Genomic DNA, 18,876 nt, shown 5'->3' on the forward strand with positions numbered 1-18,876 from the left:
CTGAGACTTGAGATTTTTTTCCTAAAGGGAGAGCTGTATCGGTGATTGAGGCATTTTGCCATCAAGCTATAGTTGATGCCCCATGAATAAAATTTGGTGCAATATAAAATATACAAAAATTGCGCACGGCACCGCACGTAATGGCGGATTTTTTTGTTTCTTTTTCGCTAATTTCCATTCTTTCCAGGTGTATAGTGATGAATTACCACTGTTTAAGTGACAAGACATTGTTGTAATTTGGGGTCATTATTCGATTCAAGAATTTATTATTTTTCGCTGTCTTGTTTGTACATCTCATTTACAGTTTTTTTTGTTCCCAATTAACCTAAATGTAACATTGGCATATGTAATTAGCACGTAATTGGCATGAACTGTAATTAATAGATTTTCACATGCACAAATGAATGCATGGATCACAAGTGTCATCAATTTTAATTGATAATTGAATGCATCATTACATGCCTAATAATTACCTATCGCATTATATGGTCATTAAAGTTGGAGTGGTGGTGCAGTGGTATTAACCATTAACCCGAATTCAATTCTAGACCAATAGCTAATAGCAGACTTGAGTGATATCGGACTAGTCCTGGGAATTCCCCCTTCGCCCATCCACACTGACTAGCGTGGTGAAATCTGGTCAAACAATCCCCATAATAGGCACCGCGTGGGGGAAGCCTTCATTCAGCATAGGATTTGGAAATGTGCTGTACATTTAAGCATGTGATCAGTACATAAACTGAACTTCAAAGTAAGCCTAACATAGGATGATTTTAACCACATGTGGGTTATTTTGCTTATCATACACCACAATGTGGTGGTGTTGAGTCGGCTTACATGAAACCTGAGATAAGAAAAGCTTATTGATTTGTTCCTGCCCTGTCACTGTCCAAGGCTCAACTCAGAGTAATGATACGCGCGTAAGGCAAATTGCATAGACAGCAAAACGCATGATTCTGAACAAAGGTTCGGTCCTTCCATCGTGTCTTGGGTGTCGCATCACGTCACAGTACTGGTGTATAATATAATATACAGGGTGTTATGGGCCCAATTAGAAATCGCTATATCTCTGCAACCACGAACCGCCCATGAATGAAACTCTTGCCACTTGAAAGGGCGGGGCATAGAGAGGGCGGGGCATAGAGAGGGCGGGGCATAGAGTTTCAAATTATTACCGCTAGATGTCTCTCCCAGCGCACAAACAGCCCCTAGCCTCAGTAATTTGCAAGACGGTGACCCCCGCAACACAAGGGGCGTTTTGCGTTTCTGCAGTTCAGCAAGACTGAATCCGTAATTGTGGTGCAGCGTGCGTTTCAACGGCGTTTTGGCATTGATCCACCAATGTCAAAGAGCATTCGTCGTTGGTACCGACAATTTGAGGAAACGGGCTGCTGTTGATGTAAGGGGAAGAGCACAGGGCGACCACGCACCTCAGCGGGAAACGTGAGAAGAGAAGCGTTTGGGACGAATTCAACTATCGTCTCGATGTTGTCCGTACAGCAGGTGGAGGGCACATAGAGCATTTATAAAATGGTTAGTAAAACTTAACTCATTAAACCGTTTGTAACTTTTTGTGTGATTGTAACATGTTGCCATCGTGAAATATACTGCTTGGAAATTGGGTGCATCGTTTTAAAACACCATGTACTATTGGTTGCTGACATGGCCAAGCAGTAGCACAATCGTCACTTGTTCCAGAGGTAAATTTGTGGAATCCAGCATTCTGCCCTGGTTAATACTGCACGTGTATGATCTTAATGGATAATGCGCAGTCTGCTTCACAGTACAAGTTGAAGGCCTCCTGGCGTCATTCACAACAGTAGCCCATTGAGTGCCAGCATCGTGGTCCAATTTTCGACAAATTACAAAATCCGCAAATTACTTTTTTCGGGATTGTACGTAGCAACCATCGGTCCCTGCTGCCAAAACTTGGCAAGGCCCTTGGTGAGGCTTTCCTGGGTAAACAAGCATAATAATCTTCCAACTCAAGGCTTCCCGTTTTTCGTGCATTTATTTATTAATGAAATCTTGTTTCCACCCTGCTTGCACACTCGTGGAGTTTCTCATCATTTACAGAAAGTGTTAGAATTGGATTGTCACCTTTAGGCAGTGCCAGCGTTTAACTGCTAACGACGTCTGGATGCGGAGCGGATTCCTGTGCTTGTGCAGAGCCACCCTGGTGCAAGTAAAAAAAATCACTGCTGCCTCTTGTGCCCGCAGGTCATTGAGTGCCCAGTGAGGACCAACCAGATTCCGCGCGAGATCCCTACGCAGTCCCTCTACACGCGGCCCTTGCCCGGCATCATCATGGGAGGAATTCTTCCCTTCGGATGCATCTTCATCCAGCTCTTCTTCATCCTCAACAGCATCTGGTGGGTGCCAACAAACGTCACTGGCAAATGTCTCTGCTGTTTGCGAGGCGCCATCAGCAACTCCAGTCGCCTCCTTATCGCTCTTCTATCGCTACTAACATGGTTACTGTTCCTGTCAACATCACTAAATGATTCCTCCACCCGTGTTCAGGATTTGGTCTACCTGAGTTGACTTGTCTCTTGCACATCGTGTTCAACCACCACACTGCAGGTCACAACACGACTCTTTCTCCTTATCCTTCCTTCGCATTGCTTGCCCTTTGGAATTCCCTACTGTTTTCCCTTTTCCGAATCTCTCATGACCTTGTTTAAATCAAGAGGCGTGTGAACTCTTTATTTATTTGAACTTTGGTAAATCTGTTGCTGGAGGCTTGACATTCTGGGCCTCTGCTGAACGGCTCTTTAAAAAAAAAATGTTTTATATTGGTCGGCAGCATTCGTGGACCTATCCACTCGAGCCATCGCCATGTCTCACGATGCAACAATGCACGGGGTTGCCTCGCACGCGAGCTGATTGCATCGGGCCCACGCTTTCTGGCCGTGGTCTTCCTCTCGGCTGTGCTGCCGAGCTCAAGATACAGATGAGCGAAGCGAGAGCTGTCCACAACGAAATATAAATGTGTCGTTAAACCCGCCACCACCTGACACAGCCAAATAGTAAGGTTTGTCACGTACATGTTGTGGGTTTACTCCAACACACCGGTGTGCTGAACTATCAACGAATTGGCATGTTTTGTTTACGTGACAAACCAAACTCATTGGCTGTGTCGCCGGGTGTTGGCGGGTTTAATGACGCATTTATATTTACGCGATCTAACCCAAAAACGTCTTATGGATAATATTGGTCACGAAAGGTGTTAAACTGTCGACAACGAGATGGCTGAACAGTTGAAGACGTCTACTGCAGTGCCACAACTGTAAAGCACGTTCGAATTGGCACACCCAGGACAGTTATTGTTGCATTGGTAGGAGGGCTGAAAAAGCCTTTGGAACGTGCGTTATTTTTGGTAATAACACTTAACCATCGAAGTCGGGCGCACGGGGTAATTTTAACACAATTTAAACACACCTCGTTTCAACGGAGGTGTTTATACGATGCTGGAAAGTGCTTATTTCAGTATCGCATTTGCCTTTTATTGAAATTACCTTCCCAATTCTGGAAAAAAAAACATCAGAGTCTAGCGTTAAAAGCCCCGATGCAAAACGTCTTTGCAACGCCGGCGCTAATGCTCGTGCAGTTTTGTTGCCTCAGCACATTTTCAGAGACCAAAATATGGCACAATATTATGCAATCATGGCTTAATATGATCTTAATGGCTTTTCTCTCCGTGCGGCACGTTATGAGATTTGATGTAAATGTCCTAATGATGCAGCGCTTACAGGAGAATTGTGCTTTGTCTGTGCAGGTCCCACCAGATGTACTACATGTTCGGATTCCTCTTCCTGGTGTTCATCATTCTGCTCATCACCTGCTCCGAGACCACTATTCTTCTCTGCTACTTCCACCTGTGTGCTGAGGTTAGAGTTCTTCTGATGTTTCTTCTATAAACCAAAAGCCCCATCTTTGCATGGTTATTTGGTGATGCTGATGCGTTGGCAGTGGTGCACAAGCACAATTTTAATCGAAAAGAGACCAGATGGCTCATTGGGACACTGTCTACAGGAAAGCCACCCACATGGATGCCTATCTAAAACCTGACTCCCACCACCATCCAGCCCAGAAGAATTCCCTCATCAAAACTCTACACCACAGGGCTCGTTGCATTTCCGACCATCACCACCTAGCCAGTGAACTGGCGCACGTACACCAAGCCCTCAAGGTGAATGGATATTCGGATTGCACAATCCGTTGATCACCAAAAATAATTCCAATATTATGAGCAAACACAAGATCCAGGTTCGATTCAACACAGTGCATACAATTCGTGATCTGATCCCATCTGTGAAGGATGTGATCCCTGACGTGCAATACCCCGGTGTCTACAAACTAAGTTGTGCCTGCGGCAGTAGTTACATTGGAGAAACCAAGCGACACGTCTCAGACTGTGTTCGTGAACACAAGGCAGATCTGAAACACGGTTGGACTAATACCTCTGCCGTGGCTGATCATTGTTTTAACGCTGTGGGCACACATTCAATGGAATTCTCCAAGATGAAGGTGCTATGCAAACCCTCTGGCTATCAAGAAATACTTGTTCATGAAGCCATCCAGATATATAAAGAGATACAATTTCAACCTAGAAGATGGGTACAAACTGAGCAATCATTGGAAGGATGTTATTAACGAGGTAAAGTCATAACTGGCTTTGATGCTTCCATCCTACCTGCCGATGTTAACAGTTATTTCCGACTCTCTGAGTTGCATTACCTTGTTAAATGTCTTTACATTAACAGGATAAATGTCTCACTGACATAGCCGCTGCTTCCCTTTTCCTCGATGTGGCGGTGGCTCTCGTTTAATTGGCTGAATGTGTCTTATTAACACAGCCGCTGCTGCAGGAGCCATCTCACATTGACATTCAAATCTCTAATCTCGAGCAATACAATGGCTTCTTCAGCACCTTAGTCATGGGGTTACATTAACAGATTGGCATGCTAATCTCGAGCAATACAATAGCTTCTTCAGCACCGTCAACGTGGGGTTACATTAACAGATTGGCATGCTAATCTCTAGCCATACAATGGCTTCTTTAGCACCGTAGTCGTGGGGTTACATTAACACATTGACATGCTAATCTCGAGCAATACAATAGCTTCTTCAGCACCGTCAACGTGGGGTTACATTAACAGATTGGCATGCTAATCTCTAGCCATACAATGGCTTATTTAGCACCGTAGTCGTGGGGTTACATTAACATATTGACATGCTAATCTCGAGCAATACAATGGCTTCTTCAGTACCGTAGTCGAGGGGTTACATTAACACATTGACATGCTAATCTCTAGCCATACAATGGCTTCTTTAGCACCGTAGTCGTGGGGTTACATTAACACATTGACATGCTAATCTCTAGCCATACAATGGCTTCTTCAGCACCTTAGTCGTGGGGTTACATTAACACATTGACATGCTAATCTCGAGCAATACAATGGCTTCTTCAGCCCCGTCACCGTGGGGTTACATTAACAGATTGACATGCCAATCTCTAGCAATACAATGGCTTCTTCAGTACCGTAGTGGTGGGGTTACATTAACACATTGACATGCTAATCTCTAGCCATACAATGGCTTTTTAAGCACCTTAGTGGTGGGGTTACATTAACACATTGACATGCCAATCTCTAGCAATACAATGGCTTCTTCAGTACCGTAGTTGAGGGGTTACATTAACACATTGACAAGCTAATCTCGAGCAATACAATGGCTTCTTAAGCACCATAGTCGTGGGGTTACATTAACACATTGACATGCCAATCTCTAGCAATACAATGGCTTCTTCAGTACCGTAGTTGAGGGGTTACATTAACACATTGGCATGCTAATCTTGAGCAATGCAATGGGTTAGGTATATTACTTGTAAATTCCATCTCTAGCCCCGCCCACTTACCCTTGGGTTGTACCCATCTAAAACCTATATAAGCTCTTGCTGCAGTAGCTCTCTCGCTATTTTTCTCGCCTGCTGTATTTTTGTCACCTGAAGACGATTGCTTGTGTTGCGATGGAAACGTGATTTTTTGTTACATTTTTCTATCTACGTGACTTTACCGAAAGACCCAAAGAGTAAGCACAATTATAAAGACCCCAAGAAATTTATGAATAATGCTGCGGCCTTAAAAAAAATGTGTAATCGGCGACGTTTTGGGTAATTTCCTGTCTTCGGAACACTTAAATGGCAATGCCTGCAACGTTGCGTGTTGTATATTGTCTCTTTTAAGGCCACGGGGTTATTGATGGATGTGAGTTTTTATTTCATTCTTTCTACAACAACAACACAGAGAAGGCACAAAGAACCGGGGCTACGCACCAAGGTGCTCCGCAACTGTGACCTAGGGAACGGCGGAAAAAAAAATGAATCAGAAAGAGAGGCAGGAGTAGGACAGGGGAGGACAGAAGAAATAATGGAATAAAAATTACTCTGGGACTAGAGCCCCCCTTTCCTCCCCCGTACACGAGATCACATCAGGAATACCTGAATGAATTAACCGCCAACCTCTCGCGGTCCTGCGACACAATTATCCGCCTCGGTATAGCCCCCCTTCACCGCGCAGTGGAATGAAAGGGGACCAAGCTTTTTGTCCCATCTTTTCGAGCGAAAAAATACTTTTTTAAACCCCCCCCAAAAACAAGTCTGGACGCTAACATGGAGTTATCTTCACCTCCTCGCGAAGTGCATCGGCATCATCATCATCAGACTTGAATGTAATAGGAATGTTTGACCATACTTCACCACGCTGGTCAGTGCCGGTTGGTGAAGTTGTATGGGGGAAGTACAGAAGAACCGTGGCTATTGCTGTACTGCCCTCTACTGCCCACGATGCCTGTTACAGCTGTTTTATTGGCATGGCGGTCACCCAACAAAGCTCCATCCAGGCTCGACCTCTGCTTACCTTTCTGAGATCCGATGAGATCTGATGAGATCGGGTGCATTCCTGGTGATTTTATCATGGGCACACATTCTTGACACTACCCTCTACACTTACCTGTTATCTGCAAGGCCGTGGGAGGAGGTCCGCGCAACTGCAGTTAGATACTTACGAACTACGTTATAGACTGACAACAATTTTTTTTGTCGAGGGTCGACGGTGACTGTCTTGCGTGTCCAGAAAGGTTATAGACCCGTACGGTGAGTGAACGAACGCATGCATTGCGTTTTGGTACGCGTTGAGAAATCGGCTACTAACGCGCACGTGTGCGCGATGTTGCAGGACTACCGGTGGTGGTGGCGTTCGTTCCTCACGAGCGGCTTCACGGCCGTCTACCTCTTCATCTACTCCGTGCACTACTTTGTGTCCAAGCTGCAGATAGAGGGGCTCGCCAGCACCATCCTCTACTTCGGTTACACCCTCATCATGGTGCTCCTCTTCTTCCTCTTCACCGGTGAGCTCCACTGGCGTAGCTGCCGGAAGTGCGGTAGGCGGTGCGACTGCGCCGAGGCCCATCTCGGGGGGCCCGAGGGAGCCCAGAGCGCCGAGCTACAGAGGGAGGGGGGGAAATTGGGACAACGGGGCGGTGGGTATCCGTTGTAATCTTTGCACCAGGGCCTGTGCCAAGCACACGATGTCACTGGGTCATTGCACTGGGTGAAGCGTGATGTTTGTTAACCCTGATTGTCTCATCCTCGAAGCGGTTCTTGGCTAGCCACCGAACAAAGATGGTCGCCACCGCATCGCGCGGCGCTTTCAGACGTGCTTGTGCGGCCATCTGGAACGCTCTCCCTCCCGATATTATGGAAGCCACCGGAGCTATGCACTTTAAAATCTAAATTTATTTACAAACTGCTTTTTGATTTTGGTTTGTTGTCCTTCCCCCAGCATATCCGATTAACATGGTTGGCTACGTACGCCGCAAAAGAAGTTCAACATACATCCATATATGCATACTGAACCTGAACCATTGTGGATATGCTTTGTCCTAACTCGTTGTCCCATTGCAAGTTAAACAGCTTAGTTCACCTGCTATGATGGAGGACCATTGCTTAAATTGTTTAGATAGTAGTTTCGTAATATAATTTAGTAGTAATGATAGAGATGTTGATGTAATAATTTTCAATCCTTTGTAAGTCCACTGTTGGATGAAGACTTCCCAACGCTGTGATGTCAATTGGGGGAGTTGATTGACCATACTTCACCACCTTTGTCAATGCAGGTTGATGAATCTGGGGGGGGGGGGGGGCACGGGGTTGGGAGGTGGGTGGGACACACATCAACTAGTTCAGTTGCGGTCTGGAATTGAACCCAGGTTTCCGGGAAAGTAGCCCAGCTCAACGTGTTTGCTCATCGTATATTCAGCGTGTGTCTCACTTCTAAGGCGATGTGGGTTGATGGCGATGATTGGAAATATTTTTAGCCTGATATTTAATATAATGAGGATTGACATTCCTTCTCACACAGAGATCAATTCCATTGGTGTGTGCCTGTAAGGGATGTGAGATTGAAAACTGCAGGGAATAAGTTTAACAGATTATTCACTGTAATTATTTGTAGATGTGTTTTAGTAATTAGAGTAAATACATTTTTTTAATCTACTTTAAATTCGTTGTAGGCTTGTAGCAATTCGCAGCCCTCATCGCCATTAAATTAAATGTCACGATTTGATTGGCTGGTGACGCGGCCCAGCGGTTAAGAGCTCGCCGCTTGTTGCAGAGGTTCACGGTTGGATTCCAGCGGCCGCCCTGGTTAATGCTGCGAGTGTAATAACCATAACACTGCTTCACAGCGTCATTTGCACGTGTAGGCCGCCACTGTGTGCCGGCGTCAGGGTCCAAATTTTCTAAATTAGAAAAAAGATGCGGTGATATTAGTCGATTGGGAAACGCACAGCAAGCATCACCTCCAACTGCAAAAACCTTGACAGGACCCTCCCGAGAAGAGTTTGTTTTTCATGCTCGGCGAGACTCCTGGGTAAAAAACAGGTGTAACCTGAATGTCTCATCTGTAAAATGACAGGTTACTCTGGTTCTCTTTTGCAGGTACCATCGGATTTTTCGCTTGCTTTTGGTTCGTGCGGAAGATTTACAGCGTGGTGAAGGTGGACTGAACATTCCACATCGAATGAGTGAGGAGTGGGGCGGTCGGGTGGGTGGGTGGGTGGGGTGGGGTGGGTGGTGGGTGGTTTAAAAGAAGGAAGTGTTCGAGCGTGTTTGCGCAAAAAAACATTTTTCGGACGGTGTAAATGCTGTGCACGTACTTTGAGCGCGACGGGGATTTTTTCCCAAATCGAGAAGTCGGGGCAGAAGGCGGGAGGTCACATTGATATAAACAAAGGAAAAAAAAAATGTATTACCGCTTTTTTTTTCCCCGTTTACTTTTTTTGCATTAACTAAATTTTTCTGAGCAAAAGCACATATTAGTGGGACGTTGGAATCGGGATTGTTGCTCTTTTTACGGCGCTGGTGCGTTCATTTTTTTCCCCCTGTAAAATCATGTAAGGATGCCTTTTTGGCACTGGTTAAAGAACGAAGCGTAGTGTGTCCGAGGATGGTGTGTCTGTTGCGTGAAGTTGCAAATTCTAAACGAGGCCAACGTAATGACGCTTGGGGCTGTGCACGGTTGTGGCTGTCCCCGTTTGGCCCGATGACCCCAGCTCTTATATAACACCGGAGTTCGAGCCACAAAGATGGGTAAAGCTTCCAGCTCTTGTACCGAAGTAGTGCTTCATTGCACTTCCATGTTGTTTTCGATCTGTACAGCACCGTTGTCCAGCGTGATAGCCACTTAAGGACATTTTGGTATTCATGCCATTCTTATATGCGGGGGCCAGGTGTCTTGGCAGCAGAGCGAGAGGCTCGCGATCGGACGCTAGCTCGTTGAAATTCTAGGTGGGGTGGGCGCGGAGGGGGGTTGACTCAACCCGTCATCCCTCCGGGGTCGATAAAACGATTACCACTTTTTGGGTAAGTGAGCAGTGGATGGCCTACGCATAAATTCACCTCCTCGATGGCAATGAGGAGTTTATGCCACTCGCCAAGGGCTGCGGTAAACAGGAGTTGAACACAGCCTCAGTGTCACATTTGAGCAGGAAATCCACTTTTGGCTTCTAATACATCGGCTGTCACGACACATATATTTATTTACGTGATCTAACCCTAAAAAACCTTTCTAGATTTGAAGCTTTCGTGACTGCAAGGATCCATACTCTTTGGTTCTATTCGGTAAAGTCACGTAGGTAAAAAATAAAACAACCTGTATTATTGAAGGCCATATGGCCTATGATCTCCGACTGATTTGCTCGTCAGGAATCATTCCAAACAAAGCACGCTACAACCCGAATAAACATCCGAGAGCTACACGGCACAACTGTGAAAACCCACAAAATAGTAGTTTTAGTCGTTAAACAAAACACACATGGGCGTGATCCTTACATGGTTTTATATTCGTTTAAGTGTAAATAAAATCGACTGCACACCCAAATCCGTCTCATCCCCATCATGCGTGGCACCGACTGTTGAAAAATGTGACTTTGTGGTACGAAGGAACTGGGAGGGGGGGGAGAGCAATGAGGAGGAGGTAGGGGCCTAGGAGACAGAGCCCGAGACGTTTCTGCACGTTTCTCAGCGACGAGCTCCAACAAGCAAGCAGTGTCTACTGCGTGGAGTCGCTGTAGCCGAGGGGATAGGCTGCTGGGCTGCTATGTTACCATGCAAAGGATTTGGATTCGATTCCACGGTGCCGATTTCACAGTGCCCTTTTCACTCGGCTACAGCGTCTCGCCAATAATTTGCACAGCATTCGACCTAATTTTTACTCGTCACTGTTTAATCCGCTTTTTAATAATTGCTCCTACTGTAGATTACAAAACAGAGTGTTACTACATTACATGGTTGCGTTCACCATCGGGTTCATAGTGAATACTTTACACTGCAAACATTTAGTTAATTGGCCGCTACACTGTGTCAGTTTGAACGGGGGGGGGGGGGGGGGGAGCCCTTTGCTGTGGTGCCACATCTATAACTTGCGTGCCTACTGCCCAAGTCTCGGGTGTTGCTCGCACTGCATACAAAGGAGAGAGAGAGAGAGGGGGTTGCATCGGTGCCACATCGGTGGTTTGAACGAAGGACTGGACATTCTGAAGGGTTTCTAGGAGAATGCCTGGCACGTTCACAAATGGGCACGCGCGTTCCTCCTCGCATTTTAAATTGTGCACAGATGCCTCGGTTGGGGGAGGGGGGGGTGTTTAGACTGCAATGATTACACTTTTTAAACGACTCAATTAACACGTACAACTCTCTGGAAATATGGCGCTAATAAATAGCTTTGCCCATCCCCCCCCCCCCCCCCCCCCTTAAACAAAAAGTGATCCATTTGGAGGGCCGCTGTATGAACTGCCCCGTGCACCTCATAACAACTTGAGAGAGAGAGAGAGAGACATGAACACGGAGTAAACCGATGCGTACAATCGCTCGGTCACTAAAGGAGGGGCCCTGCGCCGTCATGGATGTTTTAGAAGCCCGTCTTGTATGAATCGCACCGTGAAGTCGCAAGTAGCGTCGACTGCTTTCATATTGCAATGCGTGCGTCGTGCCTGTTAGCGAGCGCAGTTGGAAGAAGCGGCGTTAACCGCCTGCCCTCCTCGCACAGCTGATCCGAAGCCGTGTTCCCAACTCAGAATTCGACAATTAGAAAAACAAGTTATCACCCACTTTTGTTTCAGTGCAAGTGCTACGTTCGTGCTCCACTGTGTGATGTACAGTTGACACTTTATATACACGGGTGGATTATTACGATTGCTCAGTAACCGCGTGAATATCCTAAACACGTGATGCTGCTTCAGTAGTTGTCGTGCGATCCTCTTCGAGGGCCAACGAGTCGTGTGCCCACATGACCACGCACGTGTCGGCGAGGAAGCCCGAGCACTTTAATAAGTGATAAACGAGACTTGACATTCCGCGCCTTCACTCCCTTCCCACGTAGGTTGTAAACAACCCGTTGTTCACTCCTGATTTACACGCATTGTGCATTATTGTTTTATCCCCCGCATTGCCCTGGTGATCGAGCGTTGACGGCATTGATGCAAATAACCCACGAACCTTGCAGCCAACTCTTTAACACATTTATCAGTCGGGGTGCTCAAGATTCACCCCGATCCAGGGTGGTCAAAATAACATTATTTCCCTAATACGAAATCGTGGTGAATCTTCGCAGCCTCTCGTGGCTGCAGGAGTCACGTGAACTCATTCTGTAAACACTTGTTGAACAACCCTTTCTGTCAATCCGCTGCTGGGTGAAAGCCTGCCAGTGCTGTGTGTCCGCTATGGGGGTCGTTTGACCGGACCGCACCGCGCTGGCTGGGCAGTGCGGCTTGGGGTAGGGTGGTGGGTTCAGGGCCAGCTTGGACATCGCCGGCCACTAATCGTCACCGTGGCCGGGATTCACAGCGTTGTGCGCCAAACCACTGTCCCACCGCTCCCACCACCGTCCAGCATATACAGATGGAAAATCGTGGACTCTTACACGCGAATGGATGGCTCGCCATGAGTCTGTAGAGACTTTATTAATCGATGCATTGTTATTATCTCCGTTATCATAATTACTCAACAGTGTTGTGAAGAGTGGGACTCGTGTTGTTTTTTGGCTGGATAAAACATCTGCCTGTCCATTTTCCATGTATGCACCGCCCAGTTTCCTTATGGACAGATACTACTCAAAAACATAATGGTAAGTTAATTCCGCAAGGCTATTTCATAAAAGGTTGATAATTGTACATTACAATTGCCGTACACACTTATACACGTAAAATTATATACGTTGTAACATGCTTTTGTATTATAATTGGCAAGTACATTTTAATGTCGCCATTGAAAATAAGTTTTAATTTGTATAATGTAGCTTTTCCCCATTATATTCCCAGGGTTTAAATGCTCTAAAATATATATCCTGTTTTAAGTTGCAGTTACGGATTCATAAAAAGAGAACACACTGAAGGGGTGGTGAAAGGTGCAGTTTGTGTGATGTATATTTTAGTGTAATTTTGGTGGCTTGACTTGTTGCAACTTTAACCATGTTACGTGGGGGGATAACTGTTTTATACGGCGTTGACTAATGAAAGGCTACCAGTTTAATATTTCCAGTACAAACGGGGAGTAAAAAAGAACTACAAAACAATGGCCATGAAAAGCGTAAAAGATTGACCTGTTTTATAAAACGATCACAAAAATGACAAATACTACATGGTTTATTTATTTGAATAAGATGTCCTATACTAATATATGCTAAAGATGGGATAAACACACACTGTTGGGGTAGAGTATGATGATTCCAACCCGAAACAAGTTTGGAAATACACGTATGCATGTTGGATAAGTAACACTTTCCCGACATGCAATTGTCTTTGAAAGTAATTAGCAGTTCTGAACCAACCGTGAGCTCGCTGGCAGGGCGTATTTTCAAATGGTAATTTTCTTCGCTCTGGTTTGTGTCTTCCAAGTTTCAGGCACGCCTTAAATGCATTTCTCCCAATTTTTTCTCTGTCCAAAATCTCAAATTTGTCAACAATAACAACACTGACCTTAAAAGGAAGTCCTATCATGGGTGACCTTTTGGACAATGGCCCTTCTTTAGAGCACATCATTGAAGGGACATTGCCCAAAACGTCGCCTATCGTTTACTTTTCCTTTTTAAAGCAGTGTTATTGACCAGCTTTAATATTTGTGCTTTTAACACCCGCTGCCGACGCAACAGTGTACCCCCTCTCCAAATAACGAGTTGAGTTTTCAATCGCGCGAGCCCCGAATAGCCGCGCAACTTTTACCACAGCAGATTCCTTCGTATCGGATCATCTTCATGAGAGCTATAGTTTGCCCCCACACCCCACACCCCATACCCCACACCGCCCCTGTTACGGACGGACAGATGGAGCCGACGCATAAACCCTTTCAACCTTGGCTGGAAAGCGTTTGCAAAAAAAAAAACATACAAATCCGCTCGCCATGGAACGCGGACGGCTGACGCGAGCGTGGCGCGCAACTGGACACCATCTTGCCGCCACGTTGACCGCTTTCGCGTCCGCCGACCCGTTCGCGCAGCGTCTTCAAAGACCTTCGAATTGTTTATTTGTTCGATTCATTATGTAGAGGGTTGTGTTTTTTTATTTATTTAAAGTCGGGGATGGGGGTGAGAGAGAGGGATGGCCCTCGTAATAATTCCTTTAGATCTCGCGAACGCCCGCAGCGGTTGCGCCGACGCGGTGAAAGTGCGGCGAACTGTAACCGGCCTATGGACAAACGGTAACATTCATTCATCGACGAAACAGATTTTTTTGTACACCCCGCTCTCTTGCTGCACGTTGAAGCCAGATGATGATGTGCTCGCAGTAGCAGGGCAACGCCTGCAACGTCCCGTTCTCTCTGCGATGGGGGGGAGGGGGGCGTGCGTAAACAAAACAAAAAACACTCGTGTTCGTTCGGCTTGTTTCCCCAGTTGCTGGTAGACTGGATGGAGTAGGTGTGTGGCCAGCAGTAGCCACAGCCATAGCGGAAGGCACTACTGGACGTGGTGTGCCGCCGGGTGTGGAAATGTTTCGCAGCTCACTTATGTGGACAGACCCGGCTGAAGTTAAGGACTTGGCTGTGGCCCTGAATATGCCTTACACTTTAAAACTGTCTCAATAATTCACGCTTTTGTTCAATGGATTTCTGGGATACCTTATATGCACGGTTTTGGGCCTCTCTAAGAATTGAACATTTATTGTAACCGTACATTTAACCTGAGCTGCGGTAATACCGTGGGTTAAGCTTGCATACGTTGTCCCACAGATTCATCTATTTACAAACTGTATTCGACAATGGCGTAAATGTAACGGAAAGCCCTGCAAAGTAAAAATAGCGGCTACATTGGCATTCAAACATTTGTGCTTGTAAAACGTAATCTACACATTCGGTGAATTCAAACTGATTTGCTCAAATGGGTGTTGAGGTGGTGCTCAACATCAGGTCTTAGCCTTGAGCCAATATAAATTCCTATCTAACGGTTGTCGTCCATAAACGTGGTATCTATTTTACCGACCCGAGATGGATGATTGGCCGGCCGAGTCAAACCCCCCCCCCCCTCTCCAAAACATAACTTGAACTCGCGACCTTCCAACTCAGAAGCTGCTCACTCAGCCGCCAAGCCTCCTGGCCCGGCGCTCCCCGCCCGGTCTTGCGGTGTCGACGCGAGCAAAGGGGGGCGATTGAACTTTTCGGAAATTCGTGTTTGCACAGATGGAAGAGCTGCTCTGGCTTTAGGCCCTGCTGTAACCTGCCATTCATTGTGGGGGCAACTGCAGGAAATAGTTCGTTGTGCCCCAACAGCTCTCGTGTGGCCGGTGACTACAGTCGCCCAGCTGTTATCCACACGCTCTATTCAAACACAGCCGGGTAGAGGCAAGGCCCCCCGGGTGTTTCGGAGGTCGGAGTGCTGAGCTGGGCACTGCTGAGATCCTGGGTTCCAAATCCGGGTTTCAGCCACCTGCAATGAAAGCGGGTCCTCAAGCGTAGCGTGAGTTGACAGACTCTGCCCGGTCACACCCGGCGACTGCAGGAAACAAACGAAGTGAAATTAAATGTGCTCGTGCTCTTAATGTGGCCACGCGGGAGCTCTGCGAATTGCAAATATACCGGTTTTACTCATGCGACAAACGTGTCATCTCTTGACGGCAGAGCGAGTGGGGAAAGTGCCGAACCTCGCCCGCACTCGCAACTGAGTTGACCAGAGGTCAAGGGAAGGGACCTCATGGGTAGCTCTGTGATATCCGCTTCCGCGGGCCGTTCGCCAACAATGCGGATGGTGGCATTGCTCTGCGAGGGTTCAGATTGGATTTTTCGTCTCGCGCGATGTGACGCCGAGGGCTGCAATCGTGATAACATTTGGGGGCAAAGAGCAAAGCGTAGCAGCTGGTGAGCTGCTGTTTTCACGACCGCTTTTCATAAAAAAAATGATGTGCTTCTCTTGGTTCGCCTGGATGAGTTTAAAGCTAAGGCGGCTGGCCACCGTCTCTCTGAATTTATCCTCTGTAGTATCAGCGGTGCAGAGTATTGTATCGAGACATTAAAAACCACAAATCTGCGTTAGGTCATTCGTTCCACCCCGAGGTTGAGCCGTGAAACTTGGTCACGATCGTTCCCGAACAAGAGGAGGGACGAACGGAACTGAATTCTGCTTAATTCGATTTTAAGTTCGCACAACTCCGTTGTTTTGTGGCCCACCACGGTAACCATTGCCATGTTTACCAGTCTCCTCTTGTTACACGCTGCACGTGTATGATGATTGCTAAACACGTTCCACGTGAGAGTAAGGATACGGTACTGTATCGCGCGGGACAACCACGTGGGCACAGCAGGAGACACTTGTCACCTGCTACTGTGTACACGCATGCATGGCCTCTATTTATATTTGATGAACCTTAACGCATTCGTAAAATAACGGTGGGCCTTAAACGGAAGAATATCTATAGGTGACGTTTCAGGCAATGGCCCTGCTTCATAGCACGTTAGAGGCACCTGCTCGTGTGCGCTGCGTGCACAACTACCAACGCGAAATTACCAAATTATTTAGTTTTACTTTAATTTGAAACGCCACTGCGTTACTTAATGTGACACACACACACATACACGTGCGTGCACATCCATACATAGACATTCAAGATGTATTGCATTTAAATAGGAAATGTACGTCTCGCGTGACGCACGCGTGTACACCCACACAGCCACGACCGCTCTCAATTCACAGCGGGAATTCTCCCACGTCACATGGGGGGGGGCGGGGTGCACGTGTTGAGCAAACCATCCGGCGCATGTAGCAACGGCATCGGCGTGCGGCCGAAGAACATTGGTTATAATCGAGAGAGGCTGATCGCGGTGGGCTGCGAGGACTGGAGTTGAGGGAAACCTGGCTTGGAGACGAGATTAATTACTTTCTTGCTCGCCACGGTCCCAGCTGTCTGCCGCAGATGACACCTTGACACATACGCACCCTCCCCGCCGCCACTCGCCGCCTATTGCAGTGCTCATTGTCGCGTTGAGCATCTTTTGACCCTGCTGTTGAAGCCCGTATCCAGTCAAGCACATTCCCTTTGTCTAATGAAGCATCCACTATAGTCAGAACTAGCACAAGCAACAATTTTGTGGCTGTATGTACATTAATGGCAGGTTACTGCAGTGAAGTTTCGGTAATAAGTAAGCAGCGGACAGCCTCCCGCTGGTATAAATTTTATGGGGGGAGGCAGAGTGCCAATGAAAAGGACAGCTTATCAAGGTCACAAAAAAACGTAGGCTTTTTTTTTAAGTTCTTATATTTCTTTTATTATTTTAATGTTTTAATCTGTAATATTGTTCTTCGATGTGTTGCGTATATGAATGTAAGAGGCACGCTTTGTAAAACATCGTTTTCGCTGGTCAGAGCTCAGTGATTACTCGCAATTCATCATCCCCGGGCTCCTGGACGAAACAAAAAGAGTGGCAGCCGAAGGCGGTTACACACGTGGCAGGTAAAGGGAAGACCCACCTCGTGGCATTCGTTATTCCGCAGTCTAACAATGGGAGGGCAGCACATGACGTGCTCACGAGTGCAACCTTTCATCTGGCCAAAACCCAACCTTGGAATGACCTTAATTTTACATCAAAAGACCCCGCCCCACTATATCCCTAACGGACTACTGGGGCAAGTGCTGTTAGCGAGTAGCAACTATGGACGCCGAGTACCGTGGCGCACTACGAGGGGGTGGGTGGCCGGCCAACGCCGACATCGGGGATGACGACACGGCAATCGTCTCAATCTCGAACAAAAAAAAACATTACCGGTGCGTCTGGAAGGGTTAGGGGTGGGTGGGTGGCCGAACAAGACCCCCACAACTGGTTTAACATGCACGTTACATATGCGTGAACAGACATCCACTCAGGCGCGCTCAGACATGACACCTGGCTCCCTCCTAATTGATGTTTGTCGAGCGCTGGCGAAGTGGTGCCGGGGGAGGGGGTTGGGGGTTGGATGGGATGCCGCAGCACAAGCGATTAGTGTCCCGCGGCGATACGGGGGGGGGGGGTTGCTGCTGCCGCTGCTGCCCCCGTGCCCACCTGGTGAACCAGTTACACATGAGTTTCTCCTACCTGAGCGTCGGAGTACGATAAACTCGCGTGATGTCCTAGGGCCCTACCGCAAAGATTGCCGGGTTTGATCATCCCGCCTTCTCTCCCTCTCCTCCCTCTCCTCCCTCCCTCTCCTCCCTCCCCTCCCCTCTTTGTTGTAGCGAGATGTTCGGAGACAGGTGAGAAGGCTTCATTCGTCAAGGGATATATTGTGTCCACGAGTTGCGATCTGGAATGGGGTTTATTTTTATTATTATTCTTTCTCGCCGTGTGTTTTTTTTCTTCAGTGAATGGGTTAAACAGTGTACACACACAGGTACATACAGAATGAAGGTATTTCTCTTTGGCGTTTGTAAATTTTCATCGGATTTGTTCACATTATTGGTGTATTGTTTGAAATCACGGATTGTCTTTTCGGGGGGAAATGATTTAAGTATTTATGATCTTTTTTTTTACTGGCTTAGTTTCTGTAATTGTTTACTTTCTTACTTTGTCTCTGTAAAGAACTCATCCGATAATAAAGATTTCTTAAAGTCTGTCGCTAGCACGTGTCGCTTCCATTGTGGAGATGGCAAAGGTCGTCGTCATCATCGGCCACGGTCAATCCGCCGTTGGGCAAAGGCCTGCCACAGCCGCGTCTCATCTCTCACGGCCTTGCGATGCAACGATGCACTTGGCACCTTTCACGTGCAAGCGATCGCACCGCTCCATGCCAGCGGTGGACGTCCTCTCCGGCACGTTTCTCTCTGTTGGCCGCCACTTAGTGGACCATTAAACATGCCGAC

General features: G+C 47.1%; 1 protein-coding gene across 1 annotated transcript in view; it reads left to right on the forward strand.

Moving 5' to 3' along the window:
• LOC116952551 (transmembrane 9 superfamily member 2-like) overlaps window positions 1–18,627 on the forward strand; it is a 47,045-nt gene extending 28,418 nt beyond the window's left edge. Inside the window, exons 14-18 of the mRNA XM_032971998.2 lie at window positions 2,221–2,372; window positions 3,779–3,890; window positions 7,239–7,410; window positions 9,002–9,087; window positions 18,253–18,627. Coding sequence (XP_032827889.2) covers window positions 2,221–2,372; window positions 3,779–3,890; window positions 7,239–7,410; window positions 9,002–9,069 — 504 coding nt within the window. The 3' untranslated portion in view covers window positions 9,070–9,087; window positions 18,253–18,627. The remainder of the gene's footprint in view (window positions 1–2,220; window positions 2,373–3,778; window positions 3,891–7,238; window positions 7,411–9,001; window positions 9,088–18,252) is intronic.
• The last annotated feature ends 249 nt before the right edge of the window (window positions 18,628–18,876 follow it).

Source organism: Petromyzon marinus, chromosome 47, assembly GCF_048934315.1.
Source record: "Petromyzon marinus isolate PM22_M1 ecotype Great Lakes invasive population chromosome 47, UKy_Petmar_22M1.pri1.0, whole genome shotgun sequence".
In the NCBI taxonomy this organism is placed as follows: domain Eukaryota; kingdom Metazoa; phylum Chordata; class Hyperoartia; order Petromyzontiformes; family Petromyzontidae; genus Petromyzon; species Petromyzon marinus.